Below are 18,534 nucleotides of genomic sequence, written 5' to 3'. Positions count from 1 at the left end.
AGGTACATATGTTTTTAAAAACAAATTCCGTAGGTGATTATGATATGTGCCTAGATAAAAATGACCACTTTTAGGTTAGAAAGGACCAAAGAGTAAGAAATTTGGATTCACCTTGCAGTATTGGGAAATTCGCCTTACTAGAGTGAGTAGCCATTGAAGAATTTTTAAGCAAGAAGTGACAGGATTGAGTTTACCTTTTAGAAAATCTGGATAAGGCATTCCCTGGCAGTCCGGTGGTTAGGACTTGGTCAGTGCTTTCATTGCTGTAGCCTGGCTTCAATTCCTGGTCAGAGAACTAAGATCCCACAAGCTGTAGGGTGCCACCAAAAATTCTTTTAAAGTGGATTATAGATTGGAGAATAGGACTGGACATCCCGAGATATGGTGAGAGACTATTGGGGTAGTCTGTGTGAGAATTGTTTTAACCTGGATCTGACCAGTAGCAGGAGAGATGATGAAAGGAATACAAATTTGATAGATACTAAGGATTTAAAATTAACAGATTTAATGTTAGTTGTACAGTGCAGTCTTGAACTGCGCAATATTCTTTTAAGCACAAAATGCAAATTACTAGGTTATCCTTCAAAGACATAGAATGGTATGAAATAGAAATTGGCTTTGCCACTTCTTAAGCCTTATTATCTACTGATCTAAATGCAGAAAGGAATGATGTCATTGAAGGACTTCTAACCAGAAGATCATGATTAGATTCCTGTTTTAGATCTATTATTTGGGCTGCCCTGAGAAGGATAGATGTGGAGGACAAATATTGGAGGTAGGAAGGCAGTTGGAATATTATTACTACAGTACTTTGGCCACCTCATGTGAAGAGCTGACTCATTGGAAAAGACTTTGATGCTGGGAGGGATTGAGGACAGGAGGAGAAGGGGACGACAGAGGATGAGATGGCTGGATGGCATCACTGACTCGATGAACGTGAATCTGAGTGAACTCCGGAAGTTGGTGATGGACGGGGAGGCCTGGTGTGCTGCGATTCATGGGGTCACAAAGAGTCGGATATGACTGAGCGACTGAACTGAACTGAATATACCAAAAATGATGATGCTATAAATGAATGATAGTGACAGTCAGGATGGAGAAGAATGGAAGAATTTGAGAAATAGATGAGAAGTAGACTGCATAAGACTTGGAATCTAGCTAGGGGATAACCAGAGGGAAGTAGTTAAGAAAGAACTGCAGTTTTCTGGCCTTGAGTGGTTCTGAGGCTTGGTGATATCATTTTCCTAAGAAATATTATAGAAGTCATCCAATGAATGTATTCTGCTTATCTTTTAAAAATTTCTAGTAATTTTTGACTCTTCTTTGTCAGTTTCTTCTTCTAAGTAGAAAATATATTGTGAAGAATTAATATTTTGAAGGATTAATATTTTGTAGGCAAGAAGTAGTCCTGAAATACTGCCTTCTTGTGTGACTGATGAAAATGAAGAGATGACTGTAGCTGTTAATGAAAAAGTTTGTCCTGAATTTAATAGTGACAGACGTTCAAAAGAGGTAAAAATAATTCTATATTAATATGTAAATGTTCTTATCATTCTCTTCTCAATATGGGTTATATACTATTTAATGCTAAGGAAAGAGAAAAATGTGTTAAATGGACTTTATGACCACAAAAATATTTGTTATATCACCATCAGTTGATTTTTCAAACATGCTATTTTATTTTAAGATGTTACCTTTTAAAACTTTTGGTTTCTAAAACCTTTTTTTTTTTAATTTAAAATTATTTTTAGGAAGATCCATTTAATGTAGAAACAAGTTCACTGACAAATCCAGTTGCAGATTCAAACTTGGATTTTTTCCAGTCTGATCCTTTTGTTGGCAGTAAGTATTCTTATATTTACATTACAAATTTACCAAAAAGGACCATATAGGAATTTGGGCTTCAGTTTTGATAGCCTACCTGTTATAGCAAAAGTAGAAAAGAGAATGATGTTTTTATATGGTCAGACTTTAGTACTTGTCCTCCCCAGGCAACTAAATCCTGGAACTAAGCATTTGATTATGTCTTAGGAACCCCTGATTAAGAGTGTGTTTCTTCTTCAGAATAGAGACCCAAAGAAAGAGAAGAGATTGGGCAGTCTTAAGTCAACCAGCAATTATTTACCAAAAGTGCCAACACCATGCTTTTATAATGACCGAAACAATAGTAGTTAGTAGCTCCAATCCCTGCCTGTAGTAGTTTGTAGCTGCCTAAAGTCTTATTGAAGAATCATAAGTTCAATAAATTAAAATACCTGATGTCATCATAAGCTATGTTAAATACCACTTGTGTTAAACTTCTTTTTATTTATTTCCAAACTAACCTTGTGAAACTGATAGGTCTGTTTTTTACCAGTTTTAAAGATGGGAAACTAAGAAACATAAATGGAATAATTTGCTCAGAGGCATGGCCAGAATGAGCCTAGAAATTAGAACTCTACTAAGAAAACTTCTTTATTAATACACACACACACACACACACACACACATATATAGTGTTAAAAGATATATAAATTGAGCATTTAAAGTATACAATTAAATGGTTTGAGTACATTTTCATAGTTGTATAATTCTCACTAAAATCTAGTTTTGGAACAAGTTTTATTACCCCATAGAGCAACTGCATACCCATTATAAGTCATTGCCTGTTCCCCTAAACCTCAATTTGCCCAACCACTGATCTATTTTCTGTCTCTATAGATGTGCATACTTACGGGATTATACAATATATGCTTTTTTATGTCTGAAATCATTTATTTGCCTAATATTTTGAAGGATTACTCATATTTTAGTATGTTTCAATATTTATTTCTGTTTTATTGATGAATACTATGTTATGGATGTACCACATTTTACTTATTCATTGGTTGATGGACTGTTGAGTAGTTTCCACTTTTTTGGCTGTCTTGAATAATGCTGTTGTGAACACTCATGTACAAGTTTTTGTGTGAATATATGTTTACTTTTCTCTGGGGTGTATATCAGATCATAGTACTCTGTTGAATCATTTGAAGAGCTGCCAAACTGTTTTCCAAAGTGTCTGTACCATTTTATACATATATATATATTCCCACCAGTAGTGTATGTGGCTTGCACTTTCTCCGTATCTTTGCCAACACTTGTGCCTCTCTATCTTTTTGATTATAGCCATCGTAGTGAGTGTGAAGTGGTATCTTATTTCGATTTGAATTGTATTTCCTTAATGACTAATATTTTTGAACATCTTTCTCTGTGGTTATTCAATTCAGTTCAGTCGCTCAGTTGTATCCGACCTTTTGCAACCCTGTGAACTGCGCGAGCCAGGCCTCCCTGTCCATCACCAACTCCCGGAGTCCACCCAAACCCATGTCCATCGAGTCGATGATGCCATACAACCATCTCATCCTCTGTCGCCCCCTTCTCCTCCTGCCCTCAATCTTTCCCAGCATCAGGATCTTTTCAAATGAGTCAGCTCTTCACATCAGGTGGCCAAAGTATTGGAGTTTCAGCTTCAACATCAGTCCTTCCAATGAACACCCAGGCCTGATCTCCTTTGGGATGGACTGGTTGGGTCTCCTTGCAGTCCAAGGGACTCTCAAGAGTCTTCTCCAACACCACAGTTCAAAAGCATCAATTCTTCAGTGCTCAGCTTTCTTTATAGTCTAACTCTCACATCCATACATGACCACTGGAAAAACCATAGCCTTGTTGGCAAAGTGATGTCTCTGCTTTTTAATATGCTGTCTAGGTTGGTCATAACTTTGCTTCCAAGGAGTAGGTGTCTTTTAATTTCATGGCTGCAATTACTATCTGCAGTGATTTTGGAGCCCAGAAAAATAAAGTCAGCCACTGTTTCCAGTTTCCCCATCTATTTCCCATGAAGTGATAGAACCAGATGCCATGATCTTAGTTTTCTGAATGTTGAACTTTAAGTCAACTTTTTTCACTCTCCTCTTTCACTTTCATCAAGAGGCTCTTTAGTTCTTCTTCACTGTCTGCCATAAGGGTGGTGTCATCTCCATATCTGAGGGTATTGATATTTCTCCTGGCAATCTTGATTCCAGCTTGTGCTTCTTTCAGCCTAGCGTTTCTCATGATGTACTCTGCATAGAAGTTAAATAAGCAGGATGACAGTATACAGCCTTGACATACTCCTTTTCCTATTTGGAACCAGTTTGTTGTTCCATGTCCAGTTCTAACTGTTGCTTCCTGACCTGCATATAGGTTTCTCAAGAGGCAGGTCAAGTGGTCTAGTATTCCCATCTCTTTCAGAATTTTGCAGTTTATTGTGATCCACACAGTCAAAGGCTTTGGCATAGTCAATAAAGCAGAAATAAATGTTTTTATGGAACTTTCTTGCTTTTTAAATGGTCTTCTAAAACCAGCTTGAACATCTGGAAGTTCACTGTTCATGTATTGCTGAAGCCTGGCTTGGAGAATGTTAAGCATTACTTTACTAGTGTGTGAGATGAGTGCAATTGTGTGGTAGTTTCAGTATTCTTTGGCATTGCCTTTCTTTGGGATTGGAATGAAAACAGACCTTTTCCAGTCCTGTGGCCACTGCTGAGTTTTCCAAATTTGCTGGCATATTGAGTGTAGCACTTTCACAGCATCATCTTTCAGGATTTGAAATAGCTCAACTGGAATTCCATCACCTCCACTAGCTTTTTGTAGTGATGCTTCCTAAGGCCCACTTGACTTCACATTCCAGGATCCTCATATCTTCTTTGGAGAAATATTTATTCTAATCATTTACCCTTTTTAAAATTGGTTGTCTTTTAATTATTGATTTGTAGGCATTCTTTACATATTCTGAATAAAGTCCCTTGTCAAACATATGATTTACAACTATATTCCTGTGTTCAATGTTGTCTTAATTTTGATGGAGTCTAATTTATTTATTTATGTTTTCTCTTGTGCTTTTGATCTCATGGTGTGAGATAGAAGTCCAACTTAATTCTCTTGCAGGTGGATATCCAGTTGTCCTAGCACCGTTTGTTGAAAAGACTATTCTTTCCCCCATTGAATTGTCTTAGCACTCTTGTCAAAAATCAAATGATGATAAATGTGTAAGGATTTATTTCTAGACCCTTCAATTCTTTAAGCACTCTTTTTTTCTTAACTTCAGTGAAGCCTGGTATTTTTGTTTCTGAAGTGTTGATGGTAACACTCATCCAGCACTCCTGTGAAAAGTAGACATTTTGTTAGTAAAATTCTTGTCCTCAAGCCTGTGTTTTCCCCTCCATGTAATCTGACCTTGTGGTCAGGAGGTAAGTATAGTTGGCTCTGATTCAAATTTGCCTCTTTTATGATGTGTATTGATGTTCTTCCCTTATTAAAATGGTGATACTTATTAGTATTTTAAATATTTCCTAAAGGTGGACAGCATTCATTGTCTTACCTACTTTGAGGTAGAGTTAATGAAACAAACTTTGCTTCTGTTTTGAAGTTATCCTTTAAGTAATGGTGCCACAATAGTAAATACTGTGATTTTGATTTCTACATATTTCTTTTATCACAGGTGATCCTTTCAAGGATGATCCTTTTGGGAAAATTGGTTAGTGTTTTATTGAAGTCCTTCTTAGCTTTAATTCTTCTTAATTATAAGCTTATGTTATATTTATGAATGAGAGATCACAGTTAGGTAGTTTTAGGAATGGACTTCCTTTTTATTCAGTTTTAAAATTGACCTAAGGCTTCACTAAGATGTTGTATGTACCTGGCATTTTCAGAGAAAAAGTGACAGATACTTGTGAATTTGCTTAGTAAACTGTTAGCTATACTTAATAAAAAATAATATTAGTGCTTATACTTTGATGCTTTTAATACATCAAATGATTCTTTGATGCTTTTAATACACTGTTTTTTTCTTATTAGCCAAGGATTAGATAAATAAAATGATCTACATTACAATCTGGTTTAGGACATTTTTTCCCCCTACAATTACAGTCTATTACAGATTTTAAATAATTACTGTGTCAGGCTTTTTAATATTCTTTCTGGGATTTTCACAAATCTGGTATGCTGTTTAGTTATGTTTCCCAAACCTGTTCCAAACTGTTGGCTGTTATCATTGAGCCCAGAGAGAGAAATGGATTTAGAAATTTTTGTTGTTTCTTTGCTTCCCTGGTGGCTCAGTTGGTAAAGAATCTGCCTGCAATGCAGCAGACCCGGGTTCAATCCCTAGGTCAGGAAGCTTTGTAGAGAAGGGAATGGCAACCCACTCCAGTATTCTTGCCTGGAGAATCCCACGGACAGAGGAGCCTGGTGGGCTGAAGTCCATGGGGTCGAAGAGAGTCAGATATGACTGAACGACTAACGCTTTCACTTAACGTTCCTGTGTCTTCTTTTTTTCTTTCTTCTTAGTTATAATAGCATAGAATAAGGGTCTTAAAAATGGGATCACTTGATATTATGTTCTTACTTAAAAAATCAGTTTATTAGGTGAAAAACTCTTTTATCAAAACCACAAAGAAAACTGTGATCCTTTCCCCACCCCCAAAATTAGAATCACCAGGTTAGAGAAAATTATTTAAACGTAGCGTATATGCAACATTGTGTAATAAGTGTTGGAGTTATTGACTTGCTTTGAATGAATAATGAACAAGTAGGAAAGAATGTTAATTAAAACTGCTTAACTAGATATAACTGTCTATACATTTTTATGACCCACATAAGTAGTCATAAAGTACCTGAGTTAGACTCTACAGGAGTTCAAAATGCCTTTTAATTAAGGCAATTGTCATTGGTGACAGGAAATTTAGAGTAATAATTTTTTAACCTCTCATATTTGTGTTGTTTTTTTTAAGATCCATTCGGTGGTGATCCTTTCAAAGGGTCAGATCCATTTGCATCTGACTGCTTCTTCAAGCAGTCTTCTACTGATCCTTTTGCCACTTCAAGTACTGACCCTTTCAGTGCAGCCAGCGATAGCAGTAATACATCGGTAAGTAGGAGGGTTAAAAATATGTTAAATGGACTGCAGATGTTCTAAGTGAGTTTCTTTTTTTCTTTTTTAAGAGCAGACAGTTTATTGTCTGGTGAGATAACAAAATCATTAATCATTGCTAGACAGTAAATTTTTTGAGGGTAGGAAGTATATCTTACAAAAAATTTAGTACACATGCCCTGCCTGTACTTTGGTTCAGTGATCAGTAAATATACGTTAACTTCTGTTTAATGGTCAGAGAAGAGGTAGGGAAAAAGACAAATGTAGGAAAAAAAGCAATTTACCAGTAGTAAAACCATACACTATTTGAGTCATCTTTCAAATCCGAAAGATAGAAATAATTCAGTAGGCACTCACTCTAGACAAGAAAATTGTTTGCCAAACTGCCATAACTCCTGGGAATGAGACTCATACCTTTACCTTTCTTGTAAATCCTGTTCCTTCCATGTGGCAATATAAGGCATTTAGATAACAAGCAAAGGACTTACTGGCCTACTTTATTTTGTCTTTAAGAAAATGAGTATACAGTTGATCTTTTCTGTTCTGTCTACAAATGGATGAGTTAAGTGAGTTTCTTGAAATACACAGTGACGAAAGAATTCTCTTGCAGATTACTTCTGATGGGCGATATAAAAATTTCAATCTCATCGAACCTATCTAGTTTTTGGTTCAGACTGGCCTTTCAGACTGTGAGCACCCACTGAAATTGACAGAATACTCATGTCATCCAAATACTAAGTCCACCCTTCAAAGGACAAAATATGATCCCATTGGGGATTTTAAAAATAATTGATTAAAAATCCATAAGCTAGTCTCCAGTAAAGCTTTTTGAAAATATTTGGTATGCGTTATTGAAATAATGAAATCAATTTAAAGGGAACAGCATTGATCTTAAAAAAAAAATCATTTCTGTTATTTTGTGGACACATCTAGAGTGTTATTCTTGTAAGATGTATTAATTCCCACTAAATGTCAAGCTCTCTTGATAATATACATAGTACAACAATTACTATTTAAAAACCACCCACTATGATCCACGTACTGTTGTGGGCTTTATATTCATAGTTTCTAATCTTCACGTCAGTCTTGCAAAGTAGATGGTGGTGTCCCTATTTTAACAATAAGAACAATGGAACTCAGAAAAATTAACTAAGGTCAGACAACCAAGTCTGGAGGCTTTGTAAACAAAGGCTTTGAAAACAAAATCTTTATATTAGGATATTTAAACACATGCAGAATAGAGTAACATAATGAAGTATTTTAACCTCTGTGTATCTATAGCCCAATTTCAATAATTATCAATGGTTTTGGAAAGGTTTTTAATTTTTTTTCTTGTTTGTTTAGTTTTTTTAAGTTTTCATTTGAAGGCTTATTTTTTGAGACAGGATATTTCACACCTGTAAGTAAACCAGATCTAGAAAGGAGCAGTTGCTTGATAGACATGTGAAGCAGAAATTTTGTCTTTTAATACTCTTAGATTAAGAGAACTTCCCTAAAAGTGTAATTGATTATTTTAAAGGTAATAAACTTTGGTATTCCTGAATTGCTTCCTTACTGTATTCAGTAAAGAACTACTTGGCCAGCAACTAGTGTTTTTCACTATTGTAAAACTAAGCAAATGCCTCTGTGACTGAATATTTGTGGTTTCCACAGGCTACTGGATACTCTGTTTTCCTACAACACTCAGTTCGTAGTGTGGACCCATTTGCCAAATTCTTCTCAAATTGCCTGCAACCTGAATTCTTTCCCTCTCACCTTATTTTAGCCTCTTGTTATCTCCTCTTACTGTTTAAAAAGCAAGAGGCCAAAGCAACTCTTCTAATTTAAAAATAAGCATGTTTCTTTTCCTCTCCCCTGGTGAAATTTTTCTATTATTCATTCTACTTTTTCCCCTTTCTGCCTGGTTTTTAAAAGCAGCAGTGCCCTAGCTGACAGCTGTTAATTTCTCCATTCAAAACTGTAAACTAAACACCAAATTGGCAATATAATAATAGTTAGATTTATCTAATTTCTTATATGTGCCAGGCATGGTGCTAAGTTCTTTTCATGTGTTACCTCATTTAAGCATCACAATAATCCTATGAGGCTCATGTATCATCCTCATTTTAAAGATAAAGTAAATGAGAGGTTATTATGTGTAAGTAACTTAGTAAGTGACAGAACTAAATTCAGACTCTATCTCACCAAAATCTAAGGTCCTCACCACTGTAGTCTAAGATTCAGACTCATTTTTTCCTAACTACAAGCCCTTGCTTTTGATCATCTTTCTTCTTTTCAAACAGGCCTCTGTTAATGCCTTAAGATACGAATCTCTCCCCACAAGAGATTTTTGTTCCTTCAAAGATGGTCTCTTTCCTCAGAGGGACATAATTTTTAAAAACAAGCCAAAACAACAAGTGCCATTTTCTACTATCCTAGCTAGCTAGCATATGGTAGCTACATGCTAAGTCATACTGTGAAAGGAGGGAATGGATGGCTGATGTAGAAAAGAGAGAATTTCAGTGATAGATTAGGTTAGGTGACCTTATAGGAGGATTTGGAACATTAATTATAAAATCACACCATCTGAATTTTAGTCATGCAAATTACTTTCATATATTAAATTGTCTAATTACCAAACTGAACATAATATAAAGAGAGTTTTGTGGGTGCTTACTCCTTCATGGGCTGCACAGTCCATCCTGTTCCTCTTGCTGTCTCAGTGCCCTTTTAGGGTACATGCACAGTGTGTGGGCTTCCCATGTGGCACTAGTGGTAAAGAACCTGCCTGCCAATGCAGGAGACATAGAGACCCAGGTTCGATCCCTGGGTCGGGAAGATCCCCTGGAGGAGGGCATGGCAAGCCACTCCAGTATCCCTGCCTGCAGAATCCCATAGGCAGAGGAGCCTGGCAGGTTACAGTCCATGGGGTCACAGAGTCAGACATGACTGAAGCAACTTAGCACTCATGCACAGTGTATGATAAAGAATAGAATTAAATCTGACACACATATAGGCCTACTTTTTCTATTTCTCTCTCTGTGATGGTAAATAAAATCTACAAGCTGTTTAAAACCAGGTCTGTTAGTTTTTCCTTCTCTCACAGTTGAGAGAAGAAGCATTAATAGTTGGTGACTTGTGTTATCATGTCAGTGACTTTGTCTCACATTGGTATTTTAACTACTGTATTAGGAACCATGGAGAGTTACTTTGCTATACAGACCAGCTTGCTTTTTCTTCCCCCCTTTATTGCTGTTTATTCATTTAGCAGATAATCAGAGTACAAGCTAGTGTGTTCATTTTATAAAAATGTAAGTTAACCATCAGTTAAAATTTTCAGTTCTAAAAACATCACTAGTTATTCTTTCTGCAAGTAGTTTTTTTAATGGATCCCGTTTTATAAAAAGAGAATATACTGTAAGTCTCAGTGAGCATTGTTTCTCTCTTGTCAAATACATCTGTATTACTTGAGCTCTGTAATATCCTTTGACGTTCAGTTGTAATACCTAAGTTCTTGATGATTAGAAGTAGATTGTGTAATACAGATGACATTGATAGTCATGAGTCAGAGTAGGAGATAAATATTCCAAAACACTTTTTGTCCCCCTTTTATCTAATTGTATGCCAAGACTTTTAGCTGGCCTCTTAAAAAGTACCTGATGCCAGAAAGTTGTTACCTTCCTAGATATACATTTTGTTTGACTATGATTTAAAACCAAGTTGAAGTAGGAAGATAGTTCAGTAGTCAGAATCTCTGGCTTCTATAAAACATTACAAAGTCCTCACTCTTTGTAGCCATTCACGCTTACCATTTGATCCAGATTTTTTACATGGCATATTATTGAAAGTGGCTAAATTTTTTTTTAATAGAAAGCATTCTCTCTCTCTCTCTCTCTCTCTCTCTCTCTCTCTCTCACGCATACAAACACACACGCATAAACGTTAGAGGTAGTTGGGTGAAGGGAATATAAGAGGTCTTTATAGCTATTCTAGAAATCTACAGTTATTTCAAAATGAAAGTTAAAGAATAGTGTGCATCTAAACAAGTAGCAAAATTATGAAGGAAAGAAGTGGATACCAATGCCAGGGTAATAATGATCTTTACAGAGGGGAGGGATGGGATTGTGATTAGAGCAGGCACATGAAGACTTTTGAGATGTTGGCAGTTTCATAGATGTTCACTTGATGCCTTTTATTAAATGGTTCATAATGTTCCATACATTTTTCTGAATGTATGTTATGTTTTACAGTAAAAGATTAGAAAATGATATGAATCATTTCAATTTAATAAGATTGTAAATCAGTAGGGGTAAACATTTGTTCCTAATGCCTTGTGTTTCTTAATTAGTTTAGAGTTTGTGAAGAATATTTTCTTTGGTGTGGCAATAAACTTTCAGCTATGAAAAGTTTCCTCTCTCAATCATGACTTTGTGTAATTTGTTTAGGTAGAAACATTAAAGCACAATGATCCTTTTGCTCCTGGTGGAACAGTTGTTGTTGCAGCAAGCGACTCAGGTAAGGAAATAGTTTTCTTTGAACAGTAAACATCACCCTTTCTTTCAACTTCTTTTTTTTTGGTCTTCATCAAATATATTCTCCTACTTACTTGCTTATGGCTTTAAGATTATTGCATAGTTATTAGATTGGTACAAAAGTAATTGTGCTTTCAGACCCTGAATTTTAAATCATTTTAACTAGGGTCAAAGCTATGGTTTTTCCAGGAGTCATGTTTGGATGTGAGAGTTGGACCTTAAAGAAGGCTGAGTGCTGAAGAATTAATGCTTTTGAACTGTGGTGTTAGAGAAGACTCTTGCGAACCCTTTGGAATGCAAGGAGATCAAAACAGTCAATCCTAAAGGAAATCAACCCTGAATATTCATTGGAAGGACTAAAGCTGAAGCTGAAGCTCCAATACTTTGGCCACCTGATGCGAAGAGCTGACCCGTGGGAAAAGACCCTGATGCTGGGGAAGATTGAAGGCAGGAAGAGAAGGGGCAGCAGAGGACAAGGTGGTCGGATGGCATCACTGACTCAATAGACATGAGTTTGAGCAAGCGCTGGGAGATGGTGAAGGACAGGGAAGCCTGGTGTGCTACAGTCCATGAGGTCTCAAAGAGTCAGACACAAATGAACAACTGAACAACAACAGTAATGGGGTCAAACACATCTGTATTAATCAAAATAGAAGCTATTAAAATCAACACATTTTTGCCAATGAGAAATAAATTTTATTCCTGAAGCATAAAAATGCATGCTTCAGGATTTGACAGACTCTTGGAAAACATTTTCTGCATCCTGTTGGTTGTGGAAGTATTTTCCCTGTAAAAAGTTGTTGAGATACTTGAAGAAGTGTTAGTCAGTTGGTGAGAGGTCAGGTGAATATAACAGATGAGCCAAAACTTCATTGCCCAATTTGTTCAATTTTTGAAGCGTTGGTTGTTTGACCTGTGGTTGGGTGTTGTCTCAGAAAAGAATTGGGTCCTTTTATTGACCAATGCCAGCTGTAAGTGTTGCAGTTTTCCATTCATCTCATTGATTTACTGGGCATACTTCTCAGATGTAATGGTTCTGCTGTGATTCAGAAAGCTGTAGTGGATCAGACCACCAGCAGACCACCAGACAGTGACCATGACCCTTTTTTGGTGCAAGTTTGGCTTTGGGAAGTGCTTTGGAGCTGCTTCTCTGTCCAACCACTGACCTGTTTGTTGCTGGTTGTATAAAAATCCACTTTTCATCACACCTCACAATCAAGTTGAGAAATGATTCATTGTTGCATAGAATAAGAGAAGACAACACTTAAAGGTGATGATTTTTTTTTTGATTTGTGGTCAGTTCTTGAGGCACTCGCTTCTTGAGCTTTTTCACCTTTCCAGTTTGCTTCAAATCCCAAATGACTGTAGACTGGTCAACGTTGAGTTCTTGGGCAGCGTCTTGTGTAGTTGTAAGATGATCAGCTTCAATGATTGCTCTCAATTGGTTGTTGTCAACTTCTCATAGCTGGCCACTTTTCTTGTCACCTTCAAGGCTCTTGTCTCCTTTGCAAAACTTCTTGAACTACCAGTGTACTGTACGTTCATTAGCAGTTTCTGGGCCAAATGCATTGTTGATTTTGCGAGTCATCTCTGCTGCTTTAACCCATTTTTGAACTTAAATATGAAGATCGCTCTAATTTGCTTTTTGCCTAACATCGTTTTCATAGTCTGCAATGCATCTAAAATAAACAGCAAGTAAAATTTATTAGCAAAAAGCATAAAACAGGAAATGTACATCAAAACAATATATAACAATCACATTTATTTAAGAATGTATTCCAATATCAAATGGCAAATTTCAACAATATTAAACCACAATTACTTTTGCACCAACCTAAATATATCCTATTATGGTCTACCAATGAAAACAATGGTGTTTGTATATTACTTTCCACTTTTCTTATCATTTATTATCTCATTTACTGTTCATGTTAAAGAGCTTAATATGTACTCTAGCAAATGTCAGTAAAACCAATAAAAATGTTTTTTTGCTTTCTAAAAGACAGTGTTCCTTGGCAGTTTCAAAGTCAGCATTGTTTCTTATGGATTGTGACCTAAATTTAAAAATTAGTGGCTTCCCATATTAGCAAAACTCCCTTGGGATTTCCCATGTTTCTCCAACAAAAATATTATAGGGAAAAAAAAAAGAGAAGGGGGGAGGAACTTAAAAGTAAAAACAAATTTAAGGAGCATATCACGTAAATAATATTTGTAGATCTTGCTTGTACTTGATTTGAATAAATCAACTAAAAAAAGATTTATGAGATGAAAGAAATTTGGACAGATTGACATTAAGAAATTTTTAAATTTTTTAAGATGATATGAAAATGCTATTTTAGTTTTGTCTTTTAAAAAACAGTCTTCAGAGTCCCCTGTCAGTGCAGTGATTAAGACTCTGCACTTCCACTACAAGGGGCACAGGTTCAATCCCTGGTCAGGGAACTAAGATTGCACATGCTGCATAGCATGGCCAAAACCAGAGAAACTAAACAAGTCTTTATCTTAGAGATACATTATGTCAGATTTAGAGATGAAGTGATTAAATTGGGGTTTGTGTCAAAATAATCTTGTGGAGTGAATAAACAAGTGTGTTTAGGAAATTAAGTTGCTAAGTACTAAAGCTAAGCAATAAATACATGAGGGTTCATTATACTAGCTTTTTATTTTTATCTGTTTTTAATTTTTCATTATAAAAGAGTCTTTGCCTTTTAACACACCCCAAGTATGTCATACCTTTATTTACTTATTTAGGCTGCACCTTGCAGCATGTGGAACTTCCCAGATCAAAGATTGCACTGGTATCCCCTTTAGTGGAAGTGCAGAGTCTTAACCACTGAACCACCAAATAAATCCAATATTCCCATTTTAAAGGTCAGGAAACTGAAGATAGGAACATTAAGTAACTTGGTCAAGATTTACAGTTTTATTAGATTTGAACAATAAAGCCAAGATTCAAACCTATGTCTGATAGTCTAAAAGCTTTTTCAACTAAGTAACTGTTTCTTTCTATTCAATAGTTATTGTCTAGGAGAGCAGGGAATTAGAAGTAGACTCAAACATGTAAATACTTCAATATCATGCTAAAAATAGGATGCCTTATTTTTCCAGTTGAAAATAGAGTGAGTTATTGAGTGTAGAAATTTGCTGATTATGACAAATTGAGGATTATGAGTGTAGGGAAAGATTAGTATAGAAATGCCTTCACAATTTGAATTTCTTGTGCAAATATCAAGATGATACTTAACAGTGTGCATTATTTGTTTTCAGCTTGAAGATTAATATCAAGCAGATATGTAGAAAAAAAGATATGCTGGGTTTGGATTTAACCCAAAATTTAGAACTACAGCAAATAAGATTTCTAAAAGGCTTATTGTAATAAAAGTGGTCAAATTGTATCTTTTTAAAATACATTTGCTCTTTTAGAGTCTCAGTTTTGAACTGATGAATTAATGTATTGATAGGGATATTATAAGAAAGGATAACCTAAGAGAATAAAATGAAAGGTTAATACATTTTAATTAACTCTTGATTGACCACACTGAGGAATGGTAAGTGCCATGAGAATTCATTAACACTGCAAGCATTTAAAGAAAAGGGAGATGGTCTCCCTTTAGGGCAACTCATGAATGATTTCAGAGCAGAAGGTGGCCTTTGTGGTATGCCTTGAAAGAATGGCCTACATAAGTAGATATGGGAAGAGTAGTTAAAGCAAAGAGAGTAACATGAGCGAGGAATGGAGGAAGGACAAATAGTGCATGTTCAAAGAAAAACAGACATTTGATAAAGCTTACTTACAGATAGGGGAATAATCAGGTTAAATAAGGCTAAAGTGGTAAATTGTGGTCTCTCTGTAGGTTTCTGTTGCCTCTGTTGGTCTTCTCTTTGATTTCCAGTTCCTGGCTCATTTCCTGTAAAGTGGTAGAGTAAATGACTATAGTAGACTGGAAGTGGGCTAAGGTTTGTTATTATCGTCATAGTAATAGATACCATTTACTGAGCACTTGCTTAGTTCCAGCACTACATGTGCTATTTTCTCATATTTGATCTTATTTAATTCTCAGAGCAACTACCTGAGAAAATTGCTGTTATGTTTATTGTACAGACAGGAAAACCAAGAAATGAAGAGATGAAGCCATTTCACAAGGTTAAGGAAGTAGTAATAGATGGACTCACATTCAGATGATGTCTCTAGTTTTCCGCCAACCTCTTTGGTCCTTCCTTCTCTCTCTTTTCTAATTCTTTCTCTTCTCCCCAACTTCTTTATGTTGTGTTGCTCTAGGTCTTAGACTCTAAACTTATCTTCTCTGTCTGTATTCCTTGGGGTTCTCATCTGGTTTTATGGTTTTACATACTCTCTCCGTGTTGATTTCTAACTCTAGCCACACTTTTTCCTATGAACTCCAGACACCTGTATCCAGTTATCTATTGACATCTAACACAATGTGTCTAACACCAAACACCTAATCTTCCTCCCTAAACCTGCTTCTCTTGAATCTTTCCCCATCTTTTTTTTTTTCCCCTCAAATCAAAAGACTTTTTATTGCCTCTTTAAAATATCATAGTTGAGTCCATAGAACCATCTGGCGTCTTGCTGTTTCTGCAGCCGGACCACTCAGATCTTATTCATCAGCCTGCTAAACTGTTCCTTTTTCAGAAACATAGATACCATCCAAAGTTTTTCTGATATCCTTGTCCTCAACTGTGGAGGCTTGCTGAATCAAAGCAGCCAAATTTGACACAAGTTCATTATTGTTTGCTTCAAGAATCGTCTCATCTTTCTGGGTTTGACATACTGAACAAGTAGCCCCTGGCCTCATCCGAACCCTGTGGGTGTATTTTTCACCCAGAAAATTTCAAATTTCAGCAAGAGAACCAGTTTTCTCAATAACAACGCTGATGGGGAAGTGGACATACACAGACCACATCTTGTAACAGAAGCCCAATGTAACACCCTTGATCATGCTCTGACTACAGATCCTGTGAACAGTTGCCAGTTCCTTTCTGTTTCCCCATATGTCAGCCCAGAGCCTCTTCTTTTTCTTTCCAAGGAGACTGAGTTCTACATTGATGTGATTGAAGGGTACCTCTTGGGCCCTTCACAATAACTGTCTGTCCTTTCAGAGTAATGTCAAAAATTTTTCTGGAATGTTGGCAGTCTGCTGAGAATGGTCTTCACTCTCACAGTAAATGCAGCAAAGAGCTTTCCCCATCCTAATCCATGGTAATTTCATCTTTAACATTGCTAAGACCTAAAATCTTAGAATCATCCTTGGTTCTTTTTTTTCTCTTACTGTCTCTCATGTATCAAGAAATGCTACTGATTCTACCTTCAAATTATATACAGTAAAAGCCTTACAATGGCCTAAAGCTCTCTAATAATATCTCATTGTTATTACCTTTACTCACTCTGCTCCAATCACACTGACCTTACTTTTGCTCAAGAAACAGGCTCATGTTCCTTGGGCCCTTTACTCTTAGCTGTCCCCCATTCCTAGGATGATTTTTCTCCATATATCCACAGGATGATCTCTGTTACCTCTAACAAATCTTGGCCAAAATGTCACCTTGTCATCTAGCCCAGCACTCCTACCATAATGTTCTTTACTCCTTACTGTATTTTGGCTTATTACCTTCAGTGTACTAAGTAAATTTCTGTGATTTTCTCTTATTTATCTCCTTTTCCTCCTACTAAATTTTGGCATCCACAGGAACTTGAATCTTTTTATTCACTGATATCTCCCAAGAACCTTAAACCATACCTGGGGACATAATATTACTGAATGAATGGGTGAATCCATTACTGTTCTCACAGAGCATATAAAAGGAGCCCAGTGGATGAGAATCTTTATTTGGGGAGGGGGGCATATTGTTCACTTTTTTTCTGATAAGTGGGTATTTTAACATTGTGGTGAAAAATACATGATATAAAATTTACCATTTTAGCCATTTTTAAGTATACAGTTAGTGGTATTAAATACCTTCACATTATTGTACAACCATCACATCCATCTATCTACAGAATTTTTTTCATCTCCTAAAACTGAAACTATACCAGTTAAACAAGAACTTCCCATTTCCCCTTCTTACCAGGTCCTGGTAAATACCGTTTACTTACTGTGTTTATGAATTTGACAACTCTAGGTCCCTCATAAAAGTGGAATCATGTTGTATTTGTCTTTTTGTGTATTGGGCTTATTTCATTTGTCATAATTCCTCAAGGTTCATGTAGCATGTGTCAGCATGTATTCTTCCTTTTTAAGACTGAATGATACTCTGTTGTATGAATATGCCACTTTTTGTTTATATATTCCTCCTTCAATAGACACTTGGTTTGCATCCACATTTTGACTATTGTGAATGATGCTGCTATTCATATGAGTTTACAAATACCTAATCAAGTCCTTGGTTTCAGTTCTTTTAAGTATTTACTAAGAATTTCTCAATCATATAGTAACTCTGGTTTTAATTTTTTGAGAAGCCATCATACTGTTTTCCATGCCTTACTATTTTACATTCGCATCAGTAGTGCACAAGGATTCCAGTTTCTCTACATCCTTGCCAATACATACTACTTTGTGAAATAATAACCATATTAATGGTGTGAAATGGCAGTTCATTGATTTGATTTGCATTTCTCTAGTGAATAATGATGCATATTGGCCATTTGTATATCTTTGTAGCATCTTTTCAGGTGCTTTGCCCATTTTAAAAAATCAGTTGTTTGCTTTTTTGTTGTTGCAATGTAGGAGTTCCTTGTATTTTGTGGATATTAACCCCTTATGAGATATACAGTTTGCAAATATTTTCTCCCATATCATAGTTTGCTTTTTCATTCTGTTGATACTCTCGGTGAACAGAACTTTTTAATTTTGATGCTGTCCAGTTTATGTACTTTTTCTTTTGTTGCCTGTGCTTTTAGTGTCCTGTCCAAGAAAATATTGCTAAATCCAATGTTGTGAAGTTTTTCACTTACGTTCTCTTCTAAGAGTTTTTAGTTGTAAGTCTTACATTTAGGTCTTTGATCCATTTTGAGTTAATTTTACTTCATTCTTTTTCATATGGCTGTCCCATTTTCCCAAAACTACTTTTCCTTTC

General features: G+C 35.9%; 1 protein-coding gene and 1 pseudogene across 8 annotated transcripts in view; one reads left to right on the top strand and one right to left on the bottom strand.

The window, feature by feature from the left end:
* EPS15 (epidermal growth factor receptor pathway substrate 15) overlaps positions 1-18,534 on the top strand; it is a 147,715-nt gene that overhangs the window by 108,311 nt on the left and 20,870 nt on the right. For all 8 annotated transcript variants that reach the window (XM_069591188.1, XM_069591177.1, XM_069591145.1 and 5 more), the window contains exons 17-21: positions 1,396-1,512; positions 1,752-1,842; positions 5,501-5,536; positions 6,789-6,925; positions 11,353-11,422. In XM_069591188.1, the coding sequence (XP_069447289.1) occupies positions 1,396-1,512; positions 1,752-1,842; positions 5,501-5,536; positions 6,789-6,925; positions 11,353-11,422 (451 nt within the window). The remainder of the gene's footprint in view (positions 1-1,395; positions 1,513-1,751; positions 1,843-5,500; positions 5,537-6,788; positions 6,926-11,352; positions 11,423-18,534) is intronic.
* LOC138428450 (large ribosomal subunit protein uL6 pseudogene) lies at positions 16,059-16,893 on the bottom strand (annotated as a pseudogene).

This window comes from Ovis canadensis, chromosome 1 (assembly GCF_042477335.2).
Source record: "Ovis canadensis isolate MfBH-ARS-UI-01 breed Bighorn chromosome 1, ARS-UI_OviCan_v2, whole genome shotgun sequence".
Classification (NCBI taxonomy): Eukaryota; Metazoa; Chordata; class Mammalia; order Artiodactyla; family Bovidae; genus Ovis; species Ovis canadensis.
The sequence above is the reverse complement of the archived record's forward strand: the minus strand, read 5'-3'. Positions and strand labels throughout refer to the sequence as shown.